Source organism: Phoxinus phoxinus (genome assembly GCF_949152265.1).
Source record: "Phoxinus phoxinus genome assembly, chromosome: 23".
Classification (NCBI taxonomy): Eukaryota; Metazoa; Chordata; class Actinopteri; order Cypriniformes; family Leuciscidae; genus Phoxinus; species Phoxinus phoxinus.
This window is the reverse complement of record NC_136898.1, coordinates 4,235,995-4,263,253: the sequence shown is the minus strand read 5'-3', so window position 1 is coordinate 4,263,253 and position 27,259 is coordinate 4,235,995. Positions and strand designations below refer to the sequence as shown.

The window sequence follows — 27,259 nt, the reverse complement described above, 5'->3', positions numbered from 1 at the left end:
GCAACACAGGATGTGCTGCTTACTTTGATGCATGAAATTTAAAATATGCTCTTCTCTGCTTTTCCATCGTTAGCTGTTGACAGTTCATTTCTTTTTTTTTTTTTTCTGTAGCTCATGGAATCTATTTAACTGTTGCACAAAAATGTTCCACAATTAAAACTGCATACGGAATAATGTGTTTGGCAGTGTAATTTAGCGTCGAGTCATTATGATTTGATGACATCTCTATTATGTTTTAGACTCTTGGCTGTTTGCTCAGATCATTCATTAAATGAGCTTGAAATGTGTTTGTATTCATCACAACTGTTTTAGTGTTAAAGGCATAATTCAGCCAAAAAAGGAACATTCCCTTCTGGAAATATGTAAACAAAAGAAGTGTGTGTAACGCAAACCTGCCAGATTTGTATGTGGAAAAGCATGGGTGGATGACAAGATTTTCAGTGAATATGAATAACTTTAAAGGTATAGTTAAACAATAATGACTTGATTTATGGGTGAACTCTTAAAGTTACTTTCTCAAAGAATGTTCCTATAGCTTAATAGACATTTATAGTTGTGTTTTTGTTTTATGGAAAATGTTGTCCTCACTTACCCCCTGAAGTTGTTCCAAACCTGTATGAGTTTCTTTCTTCTGTTGAACACAAAAGAAGATATTTTGAAGAATGTTGGTAAGTAGCCATTGACTTCCATTGTATTTCTTTCTTATTGTCAACTGTTTGATTACCAACGCTCTTCAAAATATCATATTTTGTGTGTTCAACAGAAGAAAGAAACACATACAGGTATGTGTACAACTTGAGGATGAGTAAGTGATGACAAAATGTTCATTTTTGGCAGAACTATCCCTTTAACAGCTATAGTCTCCATCCACTTTCATTGTATGAAAAAGAGCTGCTTGGACTTTTGCACACACACACACACACACACACACACACACACACACACACACACACACACAAAATCTAACTTTTATTCCTCAGAACAGCATGAAAACCAGCTTTGAACTGACATAAGGGTGAGTACATGAATTTTATTGTATGGGTAAACTATCCCTTTAAATTTCAATCTACATTCGCGGTACTTTTTGGGCAGCTAGTCCCCATCCACTTCCATTGTATAGACATTTATCTCCCAAGACAAATTCAGTGTCCCACTGAAGAAAGAAATGGATATGGATTGTGAACAACGTGATGGTGAGTAAACAATGACAGAATTTTAATTTTGTCACGCCTCAAAACTTGTACAACAGCGTCGATTAAGCTATCGCACTACGACCGGCCGCCGCCAGAGGGCGCTACAGCGATGGAAAAAATAACGGCCTAGACTAGAGGAAGGGGAGAGGCGAATTTACCATCCAATGATATCGGACCAGAAATGATGCTGCTGCTCGCACTTTCGGTAAATATAGAAAGAAGGAAAGGACGTGCGCGCATCGAAAAGCTAGGTCAAGGTTTTGAAAAAGAGCATATGCTTTAAATAGATCCACAGAACACACGGGACGTCACGTAAATGCACGGATCAGCATACCTGTACAGTTTGTCCGCCTGCTGTTTTTAAAGGATCCACTACATCAGCCGCAGCGGATATAATGATGCAGGAAGCCTCTCTCCCGCTGCTCTATATGCTGAAAACAACAATGCAAAGGCAGTGACAGCCGAGCTCGAGCTCTAGTGTGGTTTAACCAGTCCTGGCACTTCCTCTTTGACTTTGACGTGTGCATGTTTTGGACTGTCAGTTTAGTTGTACGTTTTATTTTAAAAACACAGGACTTTATATTTGATTGCATGGAGGACAGTGTTGGCCTGCTTTTCTGTTTTATTTAGTCAGATGAATCGGTAGTCAGCTGCTTGCTTCTTCTACACAGCGCGGAGGAAATTGCGTTGCAGCGACCGGCAGACACCTCGACCTGCAGCGGGGATGTGTGTGAGCTAAAGCCGCCGGATATTGATGGCCACGTCGCTCTGATAAGAGCCGATCTGAGCTAAAACTCCGCGCCGAAGGTAAGAAAAAACAAAGCGCGCGAATGATCTCTTCGCGCGGATGTCACATTTGAAATGTAATTCTCAACGTTCATTATTTTGATTTTAACGGTCGCTTGCGAGTAAGCTAGTCACACGGCCTTCATTCGTGACCAAAATAGATAATTAAACGCCATAAATCCTGATTTTTCTTAAACGGATTGCCCTATTTAAACGAACCATTTGGGAGTTATAATGAGATTATTGTACGTGAGTCTTAAAGGGGTTAATTAATTGTGGAAGAGATTATTGTATTATTTAGATGCTGTAATTTTAGTCTTATCTTCAGACTTTTACAGTTGTCTAGATTAGATGGGATTCATAAATTGGCCAATCTTCACGGTAGCATGAATAGTTAATGAAGGTTATCACTGGCCAGTCAAATCACTTATCACAGTTTTATATTGTAATCAAACTCCTGTAAGTTACCTGTAATAATTAACTATTCAGTTTCTTGAGTTAGCATTGAGTTTATTTATATTTTCATGGATAGTTGGTAAGATATCTTTAAAGGGCCTTACTAATTTCTGTTTCTGTGTAATTTATAGATGGCCATGGTAATGGATAATGTGGTTACCTCAGGAAACCTGGTTATGAGATATATAATTTGGTTATTGGGGTGTTGAATTTGTGACCTCTTACTGACCATTAAAGTTAATTAGCTTTTAGAGATAACCTAAGTTACCTAGTTGAAGAAGATTAGTGAACTTTACAAGTGACTTCATCCACTGTAAGTACGTCCATACATATAACAGATGAAAACCTAATATGAGTACTTCTGTGCTGTAAATAAGTTACATAACTTTTTTTGATGTCAAGATTTTAGTTAGTTCACAGTTAACACGGTTCCCACAGTCAGGAAAAAACTTCTTATGGTGGGAAGGTGGCCTTTAAAAGGCCAGGAAAGGCCAGTTACATTTCTGTTTTGAATATACATGTTTGAAATTATGCTAAGCTCTAAAGTAACTTATTAGATACATATTTCTTTTTGTAAATATAACTTCTGCAGTATGATTTTCTTAATGTGGGAAAACTGGGTTGTCTCAATAGACTGGTCATATAAACGGCAGAGACATGACACTGTATTTCTGTGTGCATGTCCATTTAATAATTGTCCAGTTGTGGGTGGTTGTTTCCTTGATGACCTTGTTTGTCTTGGTCTATTGGATACCAAAAGTTAATCAAATGTTAGAAATAACTTACATGGTTAAAGATTAGAAAGGCTTTATGGTTTTGTTGCTCAGAGGCGAAAAGAGTTTGTGCTGTAAAACATAGTTTTGGATATAGCTTTATCTATCTATCCATCTACCTATCCATTCATCCGTATATCCATCCATCCATCCATGCATCCATCCATCCATCCATCCAGTGTTTGATTCTACATTTTTTACATTTGATCCCGTGGTTTCATCCTTGATCATGTCTTTGATTAATAAACATATCGGACACAGTCCTGCATCATCCAGTAATAATTTCAGTCTTGTCAAGATAATTGGGACGTTCTTCATGTCTTAATTGTAGGGTCACAATTATCTTGTCATGGAATTGTTCATTTTAGCTGCTATTCCACTTCGAAGCCTTCGCGCAGGACACTCCCTTTCGCTAACAACCTACATTTTTAGTTAGCGAGACCTCATAGTTTGCCATGTTCTTTTCAAGCACATCGATGGAGGGGAAAAAATGCTTCCTTGTATCTAATTATCTTGCCAAAATGATTAGGTTTGTCCTTAATGAATCCTGTTATGAAGCAGCCATCGTAGAAAGAATGAGTCAGAGTATTGATTGCCTCCCCCCCCCTCGCCCCGGCCGGAGAACGCTTGCTAATGGCTGTAGCTCTGGCAGGGATGTATGGGTGGACGGTGGCGAGGCAGGCCGCTGCCAGGCTCATGACAGCATGCCGATATGACCCCGACACCGTCAGCTGCGGGTTGTTGCCACACCGGAAAGAGAGGGAAGCGAAACAACGGGCCGACACTACACAGTTGCACCTTGTTATTTATAGCCACATAGTAAACACTGAAATGTATTCCCTCCAAACAAGGCAACCGAGCATGCTAGGGGCCACAAAGCTGCTACCAAACATACGTGTGTTCATATGGGCCAGGAAGTTTGTCATCCATTGTGTTAATACTGGGAAAGCCTGTTCTGTGCTTTCCTTACATTGGTTTCTCCTTGGGTAAAATGTTACCATGGTTTGTTTGAGACATTTTATATCACGATAATTGGGTATATTATAATTTACGGTAGTTATCTTTGCTGGAAAATCAACCCCAAAATGTTATATTTTACATAGAAATGTAGAAATACTAATTTTTGATAATCAGCTGAATTGAACACTTTAAATATACTTTAAAATTTGAAAAGATGACATTAATGTCTGGTAGCAAATCAAAGCAGTAGGCCTATAATATAACAGCTTTGCACAAAAAAGTAGACTTTAAAACTAATATGATATAAAAATTAGCTACCGGTATGTCTAAAGCCAATGTAAAGTAGCTTATGAACACATGTAATTGCACATACCGGTAGTTGATTAAAAAAACTTCCCCCCCATTGTTCAATACATGTTAATTTATAATTACAACCATAAACAACTTACTTTTAAACCGTGTCTACACAAAACAAATGGCTGACACAGGTTTCAGTGGATGGTACTCTAGGTTTTTTGCTTGGTCATTCTATGTCAAATCAACCAAATTTTGGAAATCTCCCCGGCTCAAATTTTTGATTCTGGTAAAAAATTTTTTAAGAAACCCAAAGATAAATAGTGATGAAAGTCAAAATATGAAATGTCTAATGGATGAATATTTACTGAGAATATTGTAGAGGGGATTTGCAGCCAAGTTACAGGGTAGGTAAAAATGACTAGAAAAATGTCAGGATTAGAGATCGGTAGGTCTATTAGTTGAATCTGTTTCTCAATCAATATTTGTTGCGTTCTATGCCAGCAGTGACATTTCAGAAATATGAAAAAGCTGTGTTTTTTGCCTCAAGTTAGCATGCCTGTAACTCAAGAAGTATTAAAGATATCTTAATATCCTTTTAGATTCTGGTTCTTAACAAACCTTTTTATTTTAAAGGCCCTATGGAGGTTGTGTTCATCGTACGTGTGATATGACTGACAGTCGGTGGTGTACACTGTACAGTGGAATCTGTTAACCCGTGTAACCGTAGCACTTTTCCCTCGAGCGGGCAGAGAGTGTAACAGAGACGCTCGACCCTCTCATCTCCAGACACTATATCTCTCAGGTGAGACCATTAATAAATGAAGTGTGTAGGTTTATGTGCGAGCGCTTTGTATCATGTTTAGTATAGCTTGTTCCGGATCTCCTTGAGTATTCTTGTGGGAGAATCGTCTCATCAGTCATTCTGGCATCGATGCGTCCTGTTCTATTTCTTGCTGGATTTTCTTGGCAAACGTTTCCACTGGGCACCACTGGTATCTCCGCTTCCACATATACCCCTTGTGCTCGGTAATAAGCGTACTGTAGCAGGAAGTGTGTTGGTGTTGGCAGAAGAGCTGTGTGGGCATATGCTTGGGTGTTTTTATATAACTCACGGAAAGTTACAAATAACCATACCATCTCCATCGACATCTCTATTCCCTGTTCTGCTCATTAGTCAGCTCAGCTGACGTGGAAGAGTTGATTCTCGCAGTCGACAAGAGGAACGGCATCTGGATTTTGATCTGTTTTAGACGGCTTGGATGAGGATCCGTATCCAGAGTGATCATGGGATCTTAATGGAAAACCGTAGTTCACCCAGAAATGAAAACTACTCGGCCTCATGTCATTTCTATGAAACACAAAAGGAGAATTTTGTGCATTATGCTGCTGGGTACACACACCAAAAGATAATCGATTTTCCCCCTTCCGACAATCCTAGCTATGTCCCGATTATCTTGATGGTTCTACAGATTATCTTATCAGATTTTCCTTTGGTGTGAGGTGTGTTTAAGAGTGTCCGAATCTGCTCGGAAGAACGTCAGAGCCGCCCCGATCGCGAATCAGAAGTCCTGATGTGTGGGGGGAACCCCGAGGACAAACCCGCACACGCTCTGGAGATTATCACGTGAAACGAAACCATATCCAATCAGAAAGCGAGATGATAGAAGAGACGGTCACACACACACACACACACACACACACACACACACACACACACACACACACACACACACACACACACACACTCTTGCAGGAAGCTTCTATAGAGGGATTAAATAACTATTTTTAAAGAGACAATAAATCCAATAAAGACGATAAAGATTGAATATCTTTCTGTATAAAAGGTTCTATATAATGCTGGGTGAAATGTTTTTTATTCTGTGACTTTTCTGTCAAAAGCATGCCAAACACTATCATCGCAATTTCTTTCTGCATATCGTCCGCCATGCTTATTCTGAAGTCTCGTGAGATTTTGCAAGATTCCCCGTGTTCATAGTCGAGACTCTGGTTGAAAATCTGTTAGTGTGTGGTGTGCTGTCTTTGACACATCATGGCACACCACACGCTATAGGAGCAAAAAGGATTTTTTGTCCTCATGTTTGTGGTCTATCACATTTTGAAAATCTTATAAGATGTAAAAAATATTTTGGTGTGTACCCAGCATTAGTCTTCTGAAGTCGCATGATAGTTTTTGTGTGATGAATTAAAATATTTTGTCATTATTGACCTAAATACTGCAGCTCTCAAAGCTAATATAAATTCCTTATCATTTGTAGGCTATATAGTGTCAAAGTCACATGCATTACTTTAACAGTGTTTTGTCACCTTTGTTGGTTTTAAGTGTTTTTGGAGCCAAGGTCACCAAACTGTTGTTGTATAAAAATATGAAATTGAAACGACAATACAGGCTTGGACTGACATGCGGGCGAGTAAATAATGACTGAATTTCACTTGAGGGTGAACTCTCCCTTCACACACATCCGAAGCCTCTGTGTGTTGAAATGTTACCATCCGCTGACCTCGTCCCAATTTCACAAATGGAAAAGTTGCATGGACCGTCCCCAAGCGTTATTGCGCTCATGCTGCTTGTGACGGCTAAGCCAAACGTCAGTGTCTTTTGAAATTTTAATAGTGTTTGTCCGCCCCACTTACAGTAATAGACTTGGAAAGGCAATAACACTGAAAGGACCACTCTATTAGTCCAGACTTACCTGCTTCAACCTCTTTTGTGACATCAGTACTTCAGGTTTTTGTTTGTGTGCGGGCAATAGCCGTTCTCCACAAAGCAGAGCGCTATTATTAATGAATGCAATCAGGAAATGGCCAGTTGGTCTTAATAGGTTCCTAATCTTGGTAACAAATGGGTCCGTGGTTGTGGGGTTTGTGCCGTTACGGGCTCTTAACGGCGTGTCTGCGAGAAGAAACTGTATATTTCTAATTTTTTTGCTCTTGGATGGACACTAATGGTATTAGGGTGTCTCTCCACACCCACTGTGACTTTGATTGATGGTCTCGCCTCCATTGAACTTGAAAGAAGTGGCTAGTAAATATGCTGGTGTAGGCGATATATATTTAATATTTTTGTATGTATTTGCAATGTTTTTGCTGACAATGTTGATTTTTAATGTGCTTTTAAGACCATTTAGTGCTAACACTTTAAAATAAGGTTTTATTTGTTAACTAAATTAGCATGAACTAACAATGGAACATATTCTAAAGCATTTATTAATCTAATTTCGTAATACATTATTCAAATCAAAAGTTGTATCTGTTAATATTGTTTAATGGACCTGAGCGAACATGAACTAGTAACAATGAACGGTTTTATTTTTATTAACTAGCATTAGCAAAGATTAATATTGTAACAAATGTATTGCTCATTGTTAGTTAGTCTAATACTGGTTAATGGATTAACTGGTTTACCCATTACGTTTTCTAAAGATTCATGTCATAAGCTCCTTTTATGATCTTTTTTTTTTTCCTGTGACTGACAAATGTTTTTACTTTTTTTATTTTTTTATTTATTATTTTTTTATGTTTCCATGAATCAGTGTAAACCTATTAATTTAAATTGATCAAAACTCTGATTATATGAGTTTGCATCAGATCTCAAAAAGTCTGTATGTGAAACTTACAGTTTATAGCATACTTTTCTCTTTCACGTCTTATTGAATGTTTTAAAATCGCTTGAATGTTTAAATTGACAGGACCTAAAACACGTGCAAATGATAAACTTTCGCTCTATGATGGTTAAACTTTTCAGTTAATCCGAGAATCGTGTGTGTTTTGAACTGTGGTGCCTGGTCCGTACGGATCCCTGATCAACTACGATCGGCTGCGATGCGACTTATGCGCACATCGCTAAAACAATATATCGTGCAGCCCTATGATCCGATGATACATAAATATTGAGATACATATTCAATATCGCCAAAAAGCTGAAAATAGTCTTCAGATGGCATTTCTGTGTCTCTCTTACACAAACTGATCCGCAATCATAATTTGTCAACAGTTGTGTTAAACTATTGTATGTGCAGGAGTTTGTACATGAGCATTTTGTTTTCGTGTGAGGTTTGCGTTTAATCTCCTGGCTGTAAAATGATACTCAATATCAAACACCTGATGCAGTATTCAACAGTGTGATCGATTTCTCAAGCCTCAAGTTATGCTAATTTCACATAAAAATCAATACCAGCCCGAGTCCTTCTGTTCTACAAACTGATATTTCATATTTGCTCTGCCTTTTGAATATTTACACGCAGCTTAATGTCGAATCTGGCACGTTGCATCAAAACTGCAGTATTTCCATGTATGGTTTTCATCATTACCAGCTAATTGAAGCCAGAAACGCTAGCTGGTGTTTCTGACTTCGATTAGCTACATTGCTGCTGGTTTCTGTGGTGAGGTTTTTGGCGTCTGCGCTTCGGCAAAGTTCGTTTCTGATAGGGTACCAGCCAGGGCCAGTGTAATTTTCCCATCAGCCCGTTCATCATTCTGTCCAAACAGCCTTGTAGCTCACTTGCTAAGCGATTTGCATTTTATTGTGAGGTTTTTAGATTTGCATTTGTTATCACAGCAGGTATTTGCAACGCAAAGCAATGCAGAAGTAGAATGAACGTGCTTAGGAAAGATTGCCATTCAATTCAATTTTGTGCTTAGCATTAGTGTAGGTTTAAAATGGTATGTTCTCAGCGTACAGGTGTCATATTTGCATATATTAATCCCTATCATTGCTTGACTTGAGTTTGGGAGATTTTCTGTAGTTCATATGTGTTTGGTTGCCTTTATGTCACAGTGTTTTTGCATTTTCCCTCCTAGCCACGTTATTTGTTCCTCCCCATTACCCAACAGCATATCAGCAGTCACATCAGCTATCCACCTTATGAAACTCATGCATTATACCCCGAGCCCCCTAATGTGCACCGCCAACACCAGCGACGTACCATCTCAGACTCCCGACGGAAGCCGTTTTCTCAATAGGCTTCATTTTCCCTGCGACCGGACCCTAAAAAGGCTTTTTAATAGCTCAGAGTAGAAGCTCCGCATGAGATGAGTGGCTGACGATTATCTGAGCTCAAATCCCCGTGAGGTGAGTGATTTATTACAATAATTTAAAGAATCGAGTGAGCACGGAGGCGAGCCACTATCAGCTGGCCCGCTCTATAAATAAACTGCCTTTTCTCATCATCCGCCCCTCACGTCAAGGGTTTGTTTGCGCTTCCCTCTTCCTCCATTTATTCATGTGTCTTGTGTAGCGGCGCGTTGTCTCCGACTTATTTGCCTCTAATTTATCTGAAGCAGAAGAGACTTCGGATGTTCTGATAAGCATTTTATGGTGTTTTCAAAAAAGCTTCGTTGGCAAGGCAAGGCAAGGCAAGGCAAGTTTATTTATATAGCACATTTCATACACAGTGGTAATTCAAAGTGCTTTACATAGAAGAAATAAAAATAAAAATAATTACATAGATAATAAAAGAAATAAGAATAATTAAAACAGTTTAGAAAATAAAATACGGTGCAAACAGTCGGACGAACAGTGGCACAGTGCTCATTCAGTAAATGCAAAGCTAAGCAGTGGTAATTCAAAGTGCTTTACATAGAAGAAATTAAAATAATCAAAAGAAATAAGAATAATTAAAACCGTGTCTGAGATGGAAGTGATTGAGCAGGTTTGCGGTGCCACTGGACCTACAATCCAGGGACGTCCTCTGCTGGGGTGGTGTACCACACCAGTATTGCCCCACTGGGCCCCCACAGAGCACGTTTCACTTTTGCTGTTTTAAACAAACAGCGAACCTCTATACTCTCCATAGTATAGATAATCTTCACTCGCCTCGTCGGAGTGAAGCTCTCCCGTTCCCCTTCAAAATCTCTTCCAATCAGACAGCCCTGATAATTAATAATCACCCCTATCTGAGATGGAAGCGATTGAGCAGGTTTGCGGTGCCACTGGACCTAATCCAGGGACGTCCTCTGCTGGGGTGGTGTACCACACCAGTATTGCCCCACTGGGCCCCCACAGAGCACGTTTCACTTTTGCTGTTTTAAACAAACAGCGAACCTCTATACTCTCCATAGTATAGCTAATACTATGGAGGAAGCAAAGCACGTCGCCCTTGTGTGCGATTAGTAAGAAAGAAACACTTTGGAATGGATTTGTTTGTTTTGGCAGCGATGCCCAGTATCCCTGCAAACGTGTTGCACTTTACATACGAAATCATACTTCTTTTTTTGTAACTTTTTTTTAATTTGGACTTTAGGACATTATACAATATATATATATAAACTACGTTTCTGAAGAAAATTTTTATTTGTGAAATTTGTGATGCTTTTTGATTTCAAGTGGCATGATACTACATGTGGCTGGTTGCCAGGGTGTTGCTATGTGGTTGCTTGGGTGTTAGTGGTGGTTTCTAGGGATAGGCAATTTTGTAAACTTTTCATTTCGAGTATTGATAGGTCTCAAAAACTAGTACTCGGGGCGGGACGTGTCCGTCATACACTGTTACGAAAATGAATGTTGACAAATAAAGATATGACTTTAAAAATGACTTTCAAAATAACATTTCTAGATTATCAATAAAACATCAATGTTGTCGAAAAAGAAAGCCTGTTCTGGATGACACATCCTATATGAGATTAATCAGATATTGTAGATGGATACACACACAACAAAAACGTAACATTTGTATCTTCACAATAGGATGCAAATGCAATTTACGTGCTATGCTAGCTAGTAAATGTTACTCCTATACTAAAGCAACTAAAGCACAAAGAATCGACGTGTTTTCATTATAATGTTATGTAGGCAGCGCAAGTTTATTTTGTTCTGTTTATAATGTTATGATTCTGAATATAGTAGATTGGCGCTGCACATCGTGCTCCTGAACTGTATTTTCATCTAGTATTTCAAGTGATTCCAGACATCCCTCCACGGTTTCCAAGCCATAGCGTGAAAAGATTCGAACTTTGCTGGCAATCCATGTTTTCACTGTTATGCGGTAGGGGGCGCTATTGCACATCTTCTGAAAGATTACTGAATCTCCGGATCAAAACACAGGTGAAGCAGCAGAAACAAGCGATAGAAGCATTGCTTACACACATGTAAAATAACACAGTCATCAAACATTAAACCGCATATAAATCAAAACTGCCTAATCAGTCCCTCCAGAAAAACGCGGCGTTTTTTTGTGATTGTTGCGGGCAAAAATCCTTGATTATGCGGCACGTTTTCTTAAAAAATGCGATGGAATATGCGGGATATTTATGCGATGAAATTGCGGGAACTTGCAAAAACTGCGGTTTGATGAAAAAGAGAAAAAAAATGTTTTTCCCCCAACACCCTATTCACTAGGCTAACGTTACTACTTTAAAGGTAGGGTAGGTAGGATTTATATAAAAACTTTTTACCAAATTTGATTAAACTTTCTATATATATCAATGCATAATTAAAATGTAAGTACTCTGATAAAAAGAGTATAAAAATCGAGTGACTCTAGACCGTTTAATCTTCATTAAACACAGCTCATTATTTCCATTCGGGACGAATCACAGGATTGGCTTGCGCGACTGTCACTCTCCGTCGCCATGACTACCGCCGCTATTACTGGCTCTGCCCACGTGCGCGCAGTCGCGCACCCGTTTTTAGGTGGGAGTGAATGGAATTAATGAGCTGTGTTTATTGTAGATTAAATACACTAGAGTCACTCGTTTTTTTTTACTCTCTATTTCAGAGTACTTGCATTTTAATTATGCATTGGTATATAAAGACAGTTTAAACAAATTTGAATAAAAGTTTTTTTTAATGCAATTCTGACCTACCCTACCTTTAATGTAAAGAGTCATTTCTTATTACTTCCTATGATAAGCAAGCATACTACCTCACATAAAGTGCTGGGAATATTTAAGTTCTCATCTTGTATTGTTTCAGACCTTAATAAACACATGGCTCAAACTTACAAAACATTGATGAGTCGAACAAGTTCCGCTTTACAAAATGAATATGCTACAACTTCTGTAAAAATGACAAAGTGGCAAAGTGGTTGTCCAGCGTCGACTTCCGCCTGTGGTAATAATAATTTGAATAATTATTTTGTAATACTATATATTTGAATATATTCAAAATAATTTGCCCCCACTGTCATGTAACACACTGGGAAACTGCTTTGCGCGGTCTTTTGCGCTTATGTTTGTTGGCAAATGAGAATGATTTGCGAGCTTCATCATGGTTTCATAAGCATTACGGGGTTTGCAGCTTTTCAATGATGTCGCGCAATTACGTCACTTCATAACGTTCCCATGGCAACAGGGCAAATGGCTGCGCTTGTGTGAAGTAAACGCAACATTTTTCAACTTTCTGCTAAGATATATGTGACTTTTTGCAACGAAAATGCGGGGATTATGAAATCATGCAAGCCCGCATATTTTGCGCGCGGAAATCGGCAATTTATGCGGTGAAAGTGCGGCGTATTTGAAAAAATGCGCCCCCCGCATAAATATGCGGACTTTGGCTGATTATGCATTGAATCATGCGATCGCATAATCGCGTTTTTTCTGGAGGGACTGCCTAATGTTACAGAATGAAATGTCGACCCAGGACGAGCTATAGAACTGTTAAGCTTTCGGGGTGTTGATGGACTCGATCTACTCCATCTGTGTTATGATCATTGTTCTGAATCCCATCGATTTACTCTTTGACAAAAACACAATTTTCTCAGCTATATGTTCAAAATGTTGCTTTTTTATGGAACTTACCTACATTCAAGTGTTGATTAAAAAATAATGCATTACACTTTTTTTTTTTTAAAGCAGAGTCTATTCTTTCTTTCTCTGCGTGTTCAGATTTTCATACAACAAAATATTTTGGGGGCCATGAAATTTTTGTGAAAATAAAAAAATGCACTACACTGGATTATTAATAATATCAATATTTTTGAAAAAAGAAAAAATCTAAAAGCAATATAACTGTCTCAAATAACCCAATCATAGTCAGTAATGTTGGGCTTTGCATTTGGGCTGAAACTGAATATGGTTCTCATTATGGTGTTATATAGGCTATATGGCAGCTGCACATCTTGCACGTATTTTCATGATTAAAGTGATTCCAGGCATCACTGCATGCTTTCAAATCACTTTATTTCATTTTCATGATCAATCGTCGCGGTCACGTCCAAGTCCTCGAGTACTCGTGCTCATCCCTAGTGGTTTCCCTCCAGTTTTTGTTCTTTAGACTTCCATTTATAATAAATATATATTAATAAAAAACACCAGGTAGATTTCTGATCACTTAGCAAGCACATGTCTTCTCAACAAGACATGAAGTTAAGTAAGGTTTGTAAAAAATATTAGCAGACACTGCTAATTGTATAATTTTAAAGAATTAGATCTAAACTTTGACGCCTACAAATGAGATAATGGTGTTAAATCTTATGGCAGTGATGCCCGTATCAAATAACCTCTTTTGAAACTTCGCTTTCGAGATGTACAAGACTATTTATCACAATAGCCAACAGTTGTAATATTCAAAACACTCCCTTGTTCTTTGTCCTGTTACACAATGTGTCCAGAGGAAACCGAAGGAAGTCCTTTGTCACCGTTGTGTGCTCATGGATTTACCGTTGCATTAAAAATCCTGTTTTATTTTGCCGTGTTCAGGAGTTACGCTGGACCAGTGACGTGGGTCATGTGTGTTCAGAGCCAGCAAGTGTCAGACTCCTGTGTCTGCGTAATGTCGGCAGCGTTGAGACGCCACAGGACTTCAGATCAATTAAATAAATAAAAAAATTGCTGTTGCTAAATAGACGGGTCGGTTAACAGAAACCTGCTGATGGCGGGATAACGGATGAGTGGCGTTAGTGCTCCTTCGTCAGGTCGGCTAGAAGAATGTGAAATGGCAAAGTCCCCAACATGATTCCTGTGTTTGAACATCACACAGTGAGACATGGATACTACTACTTTTAAGGTTTTAAGTGTGGTAAAAGTGACATTTCTTGATTCATGTTACTAATTAAAATTTGACACTTAGTTACACTATCGTTCATAAGTACGATTTTTTCATCGCTTTTGAAAGAAGTCTCTTATGCTCACCAAGGCTGCATTTATTTGATCAAAAAACAGTTAAAACGGTAATATTGTGAATTTCTGCATCATTATTCCAGTCTTCAGTGTCACATGATCCTTCAGAAATCATTCTAATATGCAGATTTGCTGCTCAAGAAACATTTCTGATGATCACAAATGTTGAAAACAGTTGTTGCTTCATCTTTTTGTGGAAACTAATAATAATAAAAATATTTAGGACTCCTTGAATAGAAACTTCAAAATAACTTTATTTGTAAAAAAAACAAAACATATATATATATATATATATATATATATATATATATATATATATATTGTAACAATGTAACAAATCTTACTGACCTCAAACTTTTAAACGGTAGTGTAAATATTAAAGAAAATACTGAATAAGATCATTTTAAAGAAAAATATGAATCCGTTAAAACAATATCATGTGGCTATCATTATTAAGTAGCTATAATTTCAAGAGTTACCTAGTAATTATTTAAATAATTAGTGTTTAATAGTTTAATGCCAGATGAAATTAGCTTCGTCATCATCTTGTTATCATAAGTTTTGAGTTTCCCTCCTGTAGGCAATCCCTATGAAATCAGATGTGTGGAACTGCAGCGCTGACTTTCTAACTTGATGCGTTGTCGTAATTGTACACGGCTTCGAGATGCCCAATCGTGGTGGACGCCAACCTTAAAGAAATCAATAAAGAGCTCTTAGCTTCCCTGCACAGCTTAAGGCAGCGCCATATGAAATGTCACGCATATCTAATCTACGGGCCGACCTCACATTAGCACTGTTAAAGTGAATTAATCTCAGAGGTCGATGTGTTTCTGGGAACCGCAGCGTGGCTTTAGTGAGCCAATATTCATCATTGATAGATTTCATTAAAGTGAATTGTGGTACCAGATTTTATTACGCAAGTTTTTCCAGTGCAACCTTTGCATTGGTTAAACAAGAACATGTTCTCTCAGATGTTTGAGGGACATTTTAGTACATGCAAATAATCATTTAAAAGTTTTGAAAGATTAATAACAGAATGAAATGAACTCAAGCTGAGAGACTGTAGGCTATATTTCCAAGTTGAAGGTCACTTTGTCTCTTTGAAGTTAAACAAAGTGGCCTTTAAGGTCTGTGGTTGGGTTAAACATTAGAACACAATGTTCTCGAGAGCACACGAGACGGATCGCTTCTGTCCAGTTTGCAATTAAAGATCTAGTGATAAATGATGATGTAAAAATAACTTTTTGCATATTTTTTTTTTCTTTGGTTGCATCACAATTCACATTATATTACTGCACACTAGAAGAATGGACCTTACATATGATTGGAAAGTACATACTAAGTGTTGTACAGCAGTGGCAGCTTCAGCTCAAATTCCTCGTCTTTTTTTTTTGGAAAGAGACCCGGCGCAAATTCCAAGGGATTGTGGGTAGTGGTCGACCCAATAGGTTTTTCAGTGGCTCGTGCTGATATATAGAGTGCAGGATGGCCGATGTAATGCTGATATAGCCTAAATTATTAAATTATGGCACATTTACATGTACATACAATTGTTTAAATTAAAAGAACACTTACATGATATTAACTTAAAATTCACAAAAATTGTCCCTCCTGTCTAGATATTGATATCTGCCTTTAAAAACCCATCTGTCGTCTAATTGCGAGTATTATTAGCTCAAAAAGTAGTGCATACTATTTAGTATGGCTAGTATGTAAATTGGAATGATGCCAAAGTCTATGTTGCATTGCATGTGTAAGTAATAATTGATTCGAAGTATTGAAATATGTGAGTTACTAGCAGGTCAGAATTAATGAATTAATTCCACAAAATTGGATCAGCCCTCATTGGTAAACATCAGCGCATTCCCCTTTCCCTGGTGTGTTTGTTTATTAAATATTTAGGCTAATTTAATTATGCTTTCAGCTACCAATGAGAGTGTGGTACTCTCTGCAGTGTTTTAAATGTTTACCTCACCATGTTTACATTTATTTTGACAGATTTCCCTCCAAAAATCAGTGCGGGAAATGCAATAGATGTTCTAAATATTTTACCTCGACATGTTTAAATTTGTTCCTCAGAATTCCGGTAGATTTCCCTCCAAAAAATCAGTGCAGGAATTGCACAAGTGTTCAAAGGCTTGAGTCACTTTATGAGGTTGGTGTCATTATGTCAGTTTCAATGACTCCTCCCTGTTCATTTCCCCCCCATTAATTCTCTTTTATTCCATTGATGCTGCGTAATGCTTATTGACAGACCTGCACTCATATTAAGATGCAGATGTTCCTCCTCTCCTCTCCACTGACTGAATCTAATAGCTATCAGACAGTCTGGAAGAGCGAATGCAAACAGGAGGGGGCGGAGCCTCTCATGAGCACAGCAGTTAGTGGGCCGTCCCTGAGCCGCTTTCATCACACCAACTCCAGCCAATCCAATGACAGCCTTTTGCATTTCCATGGCAACAGAGCTTTATAGCCCCACAAGAGGTGGATACAGGCGAAACGGCAGAGGAAAAAGGTTGCAAGTGAGAAGGAGATAAAAAAAAGAGACATTTTTTTTTTCCCTTCACGTTTCCCCGATGATTTTAACTGGCAGCGTTTGATGACATCTTCATTCAGACCAGAGGATAAAAAAGCACAACAATGGTGGCAGGATGCTAGAATGCTTCTGTTTGGGAATGGGATTTGGACCGGCTGCTTTCTATGCATTGATCGGATCAGTTGGATAGACAGCATGATAAGCGCCATCTAACAGGTAAACCGTCTATGCTTGGACGGACGTCTCGAATCTCAGTGCCGGGTTCTCGACGCGACTGATAAACAGGTGTTTCTTGAGAGGACGGAGAGTTCTGAGAGGGCTCAGTTCAATCCGCATGTTTTGTTTTCCTGGTTTTGATCCGAGTCTCTAAAGGAATTCTCATCACTCCCACAGTATTTTCACATGCAAAATCATCTGTGATGTCTCTGCTGTGATTTTTTTTTTTAAGAGCCTGACAGCCTCACCTCGCAACTTAACTGATGCACGCCTCGGCGTATTAAGATGGAGGTTCGGGGGGGGGGATCTTACATTCAATGATGTCAACATTTTTAAGTGTGTGTGCATTACAAATACTGTTAGCTCAGACAGCGTTTCCTCATATGTCTATATTTAGATACAAACAGGTTCTCTACTACAGTAGGAGTCCTGTTGAAATGTGACATATGCAATATTGCCATGTGGACACTTGACACAAACGAACGATTACCTTTTTAATTTCTCATCTAATGCTGTATGATAATTAACATGCCATTAAATGTTATTGCCCCCTTTTTAGTCGCTCGCTCGCACACTACATTATTTTGCATTTAGCTTCTGAGATGTGCTCAAAAAAAGATATGGGATTGTGGTGTCCGTTTGTTTGGACACATCGGTCCTGGGAAAGCGTTCTCAGTCGGGAACGATCCTCTTATAGGCACTGTAGACACTTGTCAACGGGAGGAATTTATAGAAACCCTTTCAAACATAATTATGGAAAATTGCATCTGATGCGAACTGCAGTGCATGTCTTTTTTGTTGTTACAGATCGATGACAACACACACTCGAATGTGTTACGGTATCATTTTAACCAGCTGGTGAGAAATGGGAAGATAATGCGCTGAAAATCCCTCTCCATAGTCATATGTCAGTGTTGCGCGACACATCTGACACAAATTAATCCCATAGTGTTTAAAAAAAAGCCACTATTGGGGATCCGGGTGACGGCAGTGGTGTGGCATCCAGACTAACTGGTTTCACTGGGAGTGAAGATGTCATCCGTAATGTTCTTTGAAGTATAGATGTATGTGGTTTGTCAGTGTTGTATTGTAGGATCTGTCTCTGGCATGCAGCAGAACGTCTTAGGCCTTCATGATGGTTGTCTTCGTGCATTTGTCTGATATTTCAGGTCTAGCCACAAGCCCAGAGTAGCTCAGGGCCCCTGACCTAGTTCAGGACCAAAATGCACCAGTGCTGGCAGCTGTGACTCACCAGCGGTGACCATTACAGAGACTTGTTCTTAGTCTCGACAATCACTTCCAGCTGTGACCTTTTATTGCCTGTCCTGTGGAAGAATGACGAAACCACAGATATTCGGATATTTATATGCGAAAAGAGAATAAATGCAAATGTTTTTACTTTGGATGTCCTTTCTAAAACACTGAACTATTTGATTTGATATCCTTAATTTAGATTCGGTGTCGTTCCAAACCGGTGTGGTCGCATTTGTGTCGTTTCAAAACCGGCACCTGAATTTTTTCTTACTTGGAGCACAAAAGGAGAAGTTTTGCAGAATATCTCGGCTGTTCTTTTCCATTCAATTAATGCATACAGTGACCTGAACATGTCATTTATTAGGTAGTGTTGTTTCATATTTTAGTGGAAACTGTGATACATTTTTTTTCTCTCGTTAGGATTCTTAGATGAAAAGACTGTTCAAAAGAACAGGGTTTTTGAAATAGAAACCTTTTGTAATATTAAAAATGCCTTTACAATCATTTTCATTCATTTTGCTAAATAAAATAATTATTTAAAAAAAAGAAAAAAAAAATCTTACTAAGGCCAGACTTTTGAACAGTATTGTGTACTTGTAGCATTTACATTTTAAATAAAAAATAATTATTATTATTTATAGTGTTTTTTTTTTTTTTTTTTTTTTTTTTAAATTCAAAATGATGAGTAAATAATTTTAAATGTCTGTCTTATAATTTCCTATAATAATACCTAAGCTTTAGGGTATCCTGGAATGAGGCAGTGGTGATAAACAGTAGTTTGGTCTCTAACCTTTCCTTTTGTGAGCCTTTGATTATTGTTACTATTTTTAGAGACTCGACAAGGGTCCAGCCAATCTATTGTAATTGTGTTGAATGCTTCCTTTTCACCAGGGGCAAGACGGCGCAATCACAGCGCAATCCTTTTTACTGCAAGTGTGCGTGACGTAACCGAGCCATACAAGCTATTTATAGACCAAAATAGCACGATATTTTTCGTCATGGATGCCATTTTTAGCTCTGACAGCTGTTGCACCTAACATGGCCCCTCTTGGGAGCCCTGAGATGGTCGCTTAGTCGATGGTTGCTGATTGTTTATGAGTCTTACGGTGTTTGTATTTACACCAGCTCACCTTTCTGCTCACACACACAAACACACAGCTGTCCGCTTTACCTTTCAGGGAAGAGTTGGGTGAGTTGTCTGTGGATAATCCGTCTTACACTAAGCGGCCTGTGTCATGTGACACACCCTGTGGATCTGCGGGAGAGTTACGGTGTCTGCCGGACCTCGGTGTCATCAGCAGGTGGATTTACGTTTCTTACGGCAGCCGAAGGTCAAAACAAGGCCCCTTGTGTTTTGTTTCTGGGAATCGCTTGCATAGATGTCATTCGCAGACAGTTGGAGTCCATTGCAGCGCTTCTGCCGTACAGTAACACTGTATTTATTAATGGCGAGTTGGTTGCGCTGCATGTTTTTCACTATGTCTGAATACATAATGCCCATGTGATTATACAGAACATCTGTTGGTTTTGGGTTTTGTGAGTGATTATGAAGTAATATGGAATATGCTACTTTGTAAACAGAGAAATACACAGTTTTTAATATGCATTTTAATTTTAATGGTGCTTTACCACTGTTTTTCTTATATTCTACATAACATATTTATGTATGTGTATATATATATATATAGGCTACACACATATAATATATATATACACATACACATATACACACATAATATATACTGTATATAGAGAGCGAGAGAGAGAGAAAGAAATTGCACAAACCGAATTCACACTGTCACTCTGGTTCTTCAAAATAAAACAAAATGCTATATTTTTCATTTCATATTTTTGTCTTGTTTTGCTGTAAATATATATCTCAACATAGTTCAAACAACATAAATGTACTCAAAAAGCAAACTTGCATAAGATATTAAAAACTTTATTTTTTGTTTTAAGCATTTAAGCAAATCTTGCTAAACTTATGCGGTTTATGGTGAAGATTGATTATGTTTTGATATTTTCTCTGGAGAACCATATTATGCAACATTTAAGTTAAAAACACTATCTCAAAAGCAATCCCCTGGACATCCGTAGATGATTTTCAAGTCTGATTTGCCTGTGTTTTCTCCCCAGGTCTGAGAATGAGCTCGGCTCCTTCTCTCTGATGCACTCGAGCTAAGGGCCGTCCTGGTGGATTTGCCCCTGACCCAGCGGAGCGTTTCCAGCGCCAGCCCCGCTCCACGCCCATCATGCTGATCAAAGAGTACCGCATCCCCATGCCCATGAGCGTCGAGGAGTACCGCATCGCTCAACTCTACATGATTCAGGTTTGCTCATGGTTTTATCTTGCATTAAAGCAGTAGAAAATTCTGCCATTATTTACATTATTCACAATGATGTTCATAATGACAACATCTGACAAGCTCCAAAATGGATTAAAAAACTCCATCAAAGTAGTTTGTACAACTTGTGTGCTACATTCTAAATTGTTATGTAATAACACAATATGATGCAAAAATTAGAGATACACCGATTACAATTTTCTAGGCCGATTTTTCATTGAGTTTGATCTTCCGATACAGATTTTAGCCGATTCCGATTTTCTTTTTTCTAACCACTTTACAGCACACAAATATTTATTTTCTATATATATACATATTTATAAAACACGATATACCCTTACCCCATAACTGAATAATAAAAACAAGTTTAAATAGGTAACTTTTCTCTAAATATTTTTGAGCCTTCATTTTCTTTTCTGACAAAGCCTACTCCGAGACACACTAGACATGCAAATTCTGTGCATTTTGTGCACTTTTTGTGTGAAATATTTATTTTGTCCATCAAAAGCGTGCTTTCACTTTAATTGAGCGTGAGCAGCGCAACTCACGCGATGCTCCTGCTCCCGGTGTGAATCCACTCATTAATTTAACATACACGGCGAAAAAAATATGCGCTGCGCGATGTTAATCATGCGGTGCCCGACTGCATTTGACATAAAATCAGCAAATGTCAGACTGACCGGCCGGTCGCCGATCATGGCCGATCACGTAAAAATCAGCCGATCAATCGGTGCATCTCTAGCAAAAATATTTATTTAATTGTTATCTACCAAAAATATCCAACATCAAAGGTCTCACATCAAGTATGGTGACTCGTATAAGGCTTGACGTCAATAACGTTTGACTGTGAGACACACAAGAACCAACGACGTCTAATCTGCACCATGTTTTGAGATCTACAGCTTAAATTGGTCTTCTCTAGGGCTAGGTAAAAATATTGATTTATCAATTTAAGTCGATTCGCACTTTTATAAACCGTTCTCGTTTTTTTTTTTTTTTTTTGATCCCCCCAATTTTTTTTTTTTGTCTTTCTGTTGTCAGTTGATAAATGAACAGAACTTCGTATCGTGCCTCCCATCCAATAAATCCCAATAAGCTTTGATACTATTAACGTGAAACAAAGTCGTTCAAATTCTGTCCATTTTATTGCAAAATTCAAACTATTTTTAGTGTGGCGCATCAGATCGCTGTTAAAACCTCAGAGCGCACGTGAACGGATCATCATTTCCTCTTTACTACAAGTTATAGCATGAAATAAACATGAATGAACATCAGAAAAAGATGCAGTACATCTTACCGAAATCTGTGTCATGTCTCATGTAATTGCTCAGTTTATCAAACGCGGAAAGATGTCAAAGAAACAGCTTGTAAACAATATGTCACGTAATGTTATTTTTACCTGACCATAAACTCGATAGTTAGCCAGAAAAAAAATTCTAGAGAGCGTTTTGCTAAATATTTGTGTATATATTCCATATTCATTGCCATTATACTCATGTTCTTCAACATTTAATATATTTTTGAATAAATCCATCACATTTTTGACAGCCACCTTTTTAATTTATATTATATTTCAGAAAACAAATTGGTTTAGAAACATTATTATGTAATTATAAAGTTAGTATTATAATTTTATTCTTATAAAAACTTGCTTAATTAAATTTTTGGGTTTACAAATTAGTTCATATTTTAATAATGTAGTACCAGCTGACTCTCTGTATGGTTTATTACAGCATTAGTTGCATCCTTGAGAAAATTTGCCATGTACTGTATATGAAATTATGAAATCTAATCGCAAGCTTGTGAATCAAAATAATCAAATTGTGTCAATATTCAGCCCTACTCTGTTCCTCACAGGAAATCATCGTACAATTTCAGAGGACTTATTTTTTAATGTGCTTTTTTAGACTATTTGAAGCGTGACAGACATGGTCACTATGAACCATCGTGTGGAAAAGAGCTGTGTGAAATGAATCTTCTTTTGTGTTCAACGGAAAAAATAACAGCCTGTGGGTTTGGAACGACAAAAATGGCAGAATTTTCATTTTTGGGTTTTTCTTTTCAAGCACGTCACGCACTTCTGTTGTTTCTGTGAAGTGCGTAACATACAAAAAGATGTGACTCACAGCTGGCTTGCTGTGGTGTTTCCTCTTTAAAACGCGCTCTTCTCTCTGGGTCAAATGCAATGAACCTAACATGCATGTTTGAATCATTCAGATATGAGATGCACACATGCAATTTTACAGAACAAAGATGGTGCTTCACGTCTCGTACCTCAAGTCTATTTTTGGAAGGGCATAAGAGTTTCACAAGCTCTTAATATTTGAGTAAATCTGTCCCGCGATCCCCTGAGAGAGGATGTCAGACGGGTTGTGGGTGCTGGCGAGGCAGGAAGCACCTTACGCATTGTGCTGACGCCGAAACCACCGCGGAAAAACGCTGATGCCAAGAATCAATACGCACCACTGCGATGTGCTAATGTAGATGTTCTGAACCATGGCATAGTTGCCCAGAATGCACTGGGCCGAGCTAAAAAAATACCAAACAAAGATGGCGAACAATTCGAAAGTAATGTTGAATAAGTGTGCTTTTCAATAAAAATAGTTTAATGTAATAGGGCTGTATGATTAATCAAAGTAAAACAGAGAAGCTTTAAGGTCTCCCTGCAGTTTTCTGCTTGTAAAATTATGAATAAAAGCTTGTAATATTTTAAAATTAAGATAACCATAATTATTAGTATTGTAAGTTTACAGTATACTATATTATTTTTCTTAAATACTATTTTTATTTATTTTACAGTCAAATATTGCAATAGTAATGTGACTTTTGTTTAATATTTTAATTTAGTAATAACAACAATAAATAATTATTTATTTTACAGTATTTCACAGTTTTTATTTATTTAGTCACATTGATATATAATCACAAAATGTTTAGCCCTACAGACAAGACACAGAAAATCTAAAACTTTTTTTAAGATTGCAATTATTGTCAGAAAAAGTGCAATTAGAGATTTCCCCCAAATTGTACAGTTCATCACTGTATTTAAAATAGTGTGTTTTACCCAATACTTGTGAATGCTATGCCGTTTTTATACCTTGGTGACCACCATCAAACAAACCAAATGTGGGACGATTATAAGTTTGTGTGGGACATGTTACCAACACTAAAACATGACCTGAAACTGTTATATAATGTCTAACTTAATAAAGACATTTGTATTCTGCCTTTCAGCTGATAAAATGTCTTTGTTCTTTAGACCCTTCCAGAAAACACCATTAGGCTAAATCACATTGTAACATGACATGTCTTTATTTTACATGTCATTTAAATTCAACATCACTGAGCCCAAAGGCAAAGGTATCATGCAGATAACAATTTTTGACCAAGTCCAACTAAAATCCAACTAAATAAACAATGATCAAATAAAATATAAAACATGAAATTAGATAATTGACAGTCTTATATATTAAGAAAATATTAAACCAAAAACTTTCATATTTTTAGAAAGGATAAGCAACCACAGAAGGCAACAAGTTGATAAATTCTGTTAGTCAAATTTTAATTGTCCGAATTATCCATTTGTTTTCTGACAGTGAACACATGGAACGATTCACCGCTCCACATTTTGATTGACAGCCGTCACAACCTACTAGTGACCGTGTTTACTCCTTTCTTCTCAACCATTGGATAGGATTTTAAAAACGGCTGTTGTATTTGCGCTGTTAAATATAGGGGAAAAACTACACCGCAAAAAGAATAAATAAAATGCTTTCTTCAAAAGGCAAAAGAACGCATGCACGTTTTCTTAATATGATAATTAAAAACCAACAGACTGATGAAAATGCGGGACATTTTGTGAAATGCACAATTTCTCAATTGTGACGTGCGGGACAAGGGGTGAAAATGCGGTTCAAAGCGAGACGGGTGGTCACCCTAATCGTGGCAATAGTTTATCAACATGTTAAAGTCAAACTTGAGTTCATTTGTGGTCCACAAAGTTGCTGGTTTACAAAAAGCGTTCCTCAGAGCTGTGTCTAGCTGCACGTCTGTGGAGGTTTGAGTGAAATAATATAGTGTCTCTCCAGCGAGCTCGGATTGTTCTTCAAGCTCACAGTGAGGTTACGGCCACAGATCGAGCTGAGCTTCCACCCACGTGCTCCGCTTTCTCTGAATGGTCTTATAAGGTTAATTAGCAGTCTGTCAATGCAGCTGCCGCTCAGTGTTGTTGTCAGTGAGGTATTAAGCAAACGGCCCCTATAGACAGCCAGGACGTTACTATCCAATTGCAGCAGGCATGCTAAATTTAAGCACTTGTGCTGTTAAGTCAGTGGACATCAGAATCGAGCCTAAGCGATGTTGACTCGCATAAGACTTGAAGTCCTTAGGGAACGAGTGTCTAATTAGCAGATTTCTAAAAGCGTGAGTCATCGAAAGTGTGAAGTAGCGCCCATATGACTGATGGTTGAACCGTTTAGGTTTGGCATAGAGATTCGAAGTTTTAAGCCAATTAGCACGTTAAATCTGCATCTAAAGAGAACATTTGTGTCCTCTTCCTTGTTAAAGTTAGTTTCACTTGTTTATTTGGATCGTTTTTAGGCGTACTTTCCAAGTCCTGCTTTTTATAAGCTCCATCTGTTGACATGCCGTCGCAGAGTTCCCCTAATGAGTGTGCGGTGGGCAACACACACGGTTTGGCATGCTCGTACACTGACCCCGCTGGTGTAGTATTAAACCGGTGTGTGTGTGTGTGTGTGTGTTTGTGTGCCCATGCTTCCGATTACAGCGAGAAAGCCTCATGTTACACAGCAACTCTGGTCAGAAACCGTGAACAGATGTTCAACGCTGGTGGAAATATAAACAAAACTAGTTCCGCTGTGGGAGACGTGAGGTGGTTTTTGGTGTGAGATGCACCAAAGATGAGTTTTTCACTTCATTAGCCAGTGTGTCATTTAGGGCTGGGCGATATGGCCAAAAAATGATCACGATAAAAAAATTAATCGATAATTATCACAATAAATGTCAAAGCTTTATTTCTTTCTAGTTTAAAGGCTTATATTTGCTCCTAAGTGAAAGTTGTAGAAAGCAAACTGTGGTTTTAAACTTCTCTTTATTGTCTGAACTTTCTTTAGACAGTTCCAGTCATTTTTTTTCTTAATAAAATAAATATCTTAATAGAAAAATGACTTTCTTATCTTAGTTTCTGTATGTTCTAATGATTGATATTGTTTTAAATCATGAAACGGGTTTGTTTTGCTTGACTCTGTATCTTCAACACAGTTTAGTTTGCAGTGCAGGCTGCAATATTAATATTACATGTTTGTTTTGTCTCAGAAATGCACATTTGGCAGTAGTAGTAGTTTGAGTTAGGATGCTGCTATACATTTATGTTCATTAACAAAAACAGTAACATCTGTAAAAATCATAACAACCTCATTTTTTGGGAGGGTAAAATTTTAATATTCTGACTGTTTGAGTTTTATTAAAATTAACCATTGGTCTTCCATAGTAGCTTACGTTCAGATCATAACCACAGGTAAAACCACACATATAATCATGCAAAATGTAACTATATGGTTTCTATGGTATTTGTATCCTAAATACATTTAGTATAAAAGATTAATCACTGTAACTATATTCCATCTTCCTTTAATACATGTCCACGTTAATAATATACAAAAATTGGATATGAACATCCCACATTTTTGCCACGATACCATGGTACAGTTAGTGTTACTACAGTAAATCCATGGTAAATGATGGTGATTAGTGTTTGTCAGCGTTGTTTTATCTGGCTTTAAACTTGTTTAAATCATAAACATTGCCGCATAAACTTTGTATCAATCATTTTTCAAACAATTTTTATCAAGGAAAATTATATCACAATAATTATTATACCCAGTCCTAGTGTCATCCGAGTTGAGTCACACCAGTGGATAAGCCACATCATGGATATAGCAGTGATTTAAAGTAATATATATATAAAATATATGTAGATTAATGTTTCTGTTTATATATTTATACAAATTGTTTTAGTAAAAATATATGTATAATGTTTCTTTTATACATCATATTACTATATAAGGGTGTATTTGTACATATAAATTAAATTATTGAATACTATTATTTCTTGTTTCATTTAATAAAAAACAGTTGGAAAACATATTTTGCCTCTTTTATAAAAAATATATTTTTTTATAATGTATTTTTGATCATACTTTAGATTAGGGTCCAATTCTCACTGTTAACAAACTATCTACTACGACTTGCCTCAATAAACTTCTATTTACTGCTTATTAATCAGGCATGAAAACTCCTCACCTTTCGGCGAAATTCGCCGTTTTAAAACCTAAAAGGGTCACCTACGTG

The 27,259-nt window shown here is 37.6% G+C and overlaps 1 protein-coding gene across 5 annotated transcripts in view; it reads left to right on the top strand.

Annotated features, from left to right (window-relative positions):
- Positions 1-1,337: 1,337 nt before the first annotated feature.
- Positions 1,338-27,259, top strand: part of pitpnm2 (phosphatidylinositol transfer protein, membrane-associated 2) — a 63,649-nt gene continuing 37,727 nt past the window's right edge. For 4 of the 5 annotated variants that reach the window (XM_079599186.1, XM_079599184.1, XM_079599185.1 and 1 more), the window contains exons 1-2: positions 1,338-2,000; positions 20,682-20,875. In XM_079599186.1, the coding sequence (XP_079455312.1) occupies positions 20,798-20,875 (78 nt within the window). In that variant the 5' untranslated portion in view covers positions 1,338-2,000; positions 20,682-20,797. Of the gene's footprint in view, positions 2,001-5,186; positions 5,268-20,681; positions 20,876-27,259 lie in introns of those variants that run through there. The other variant, XM_079599183.1, reaches the window with a different exon arrangement.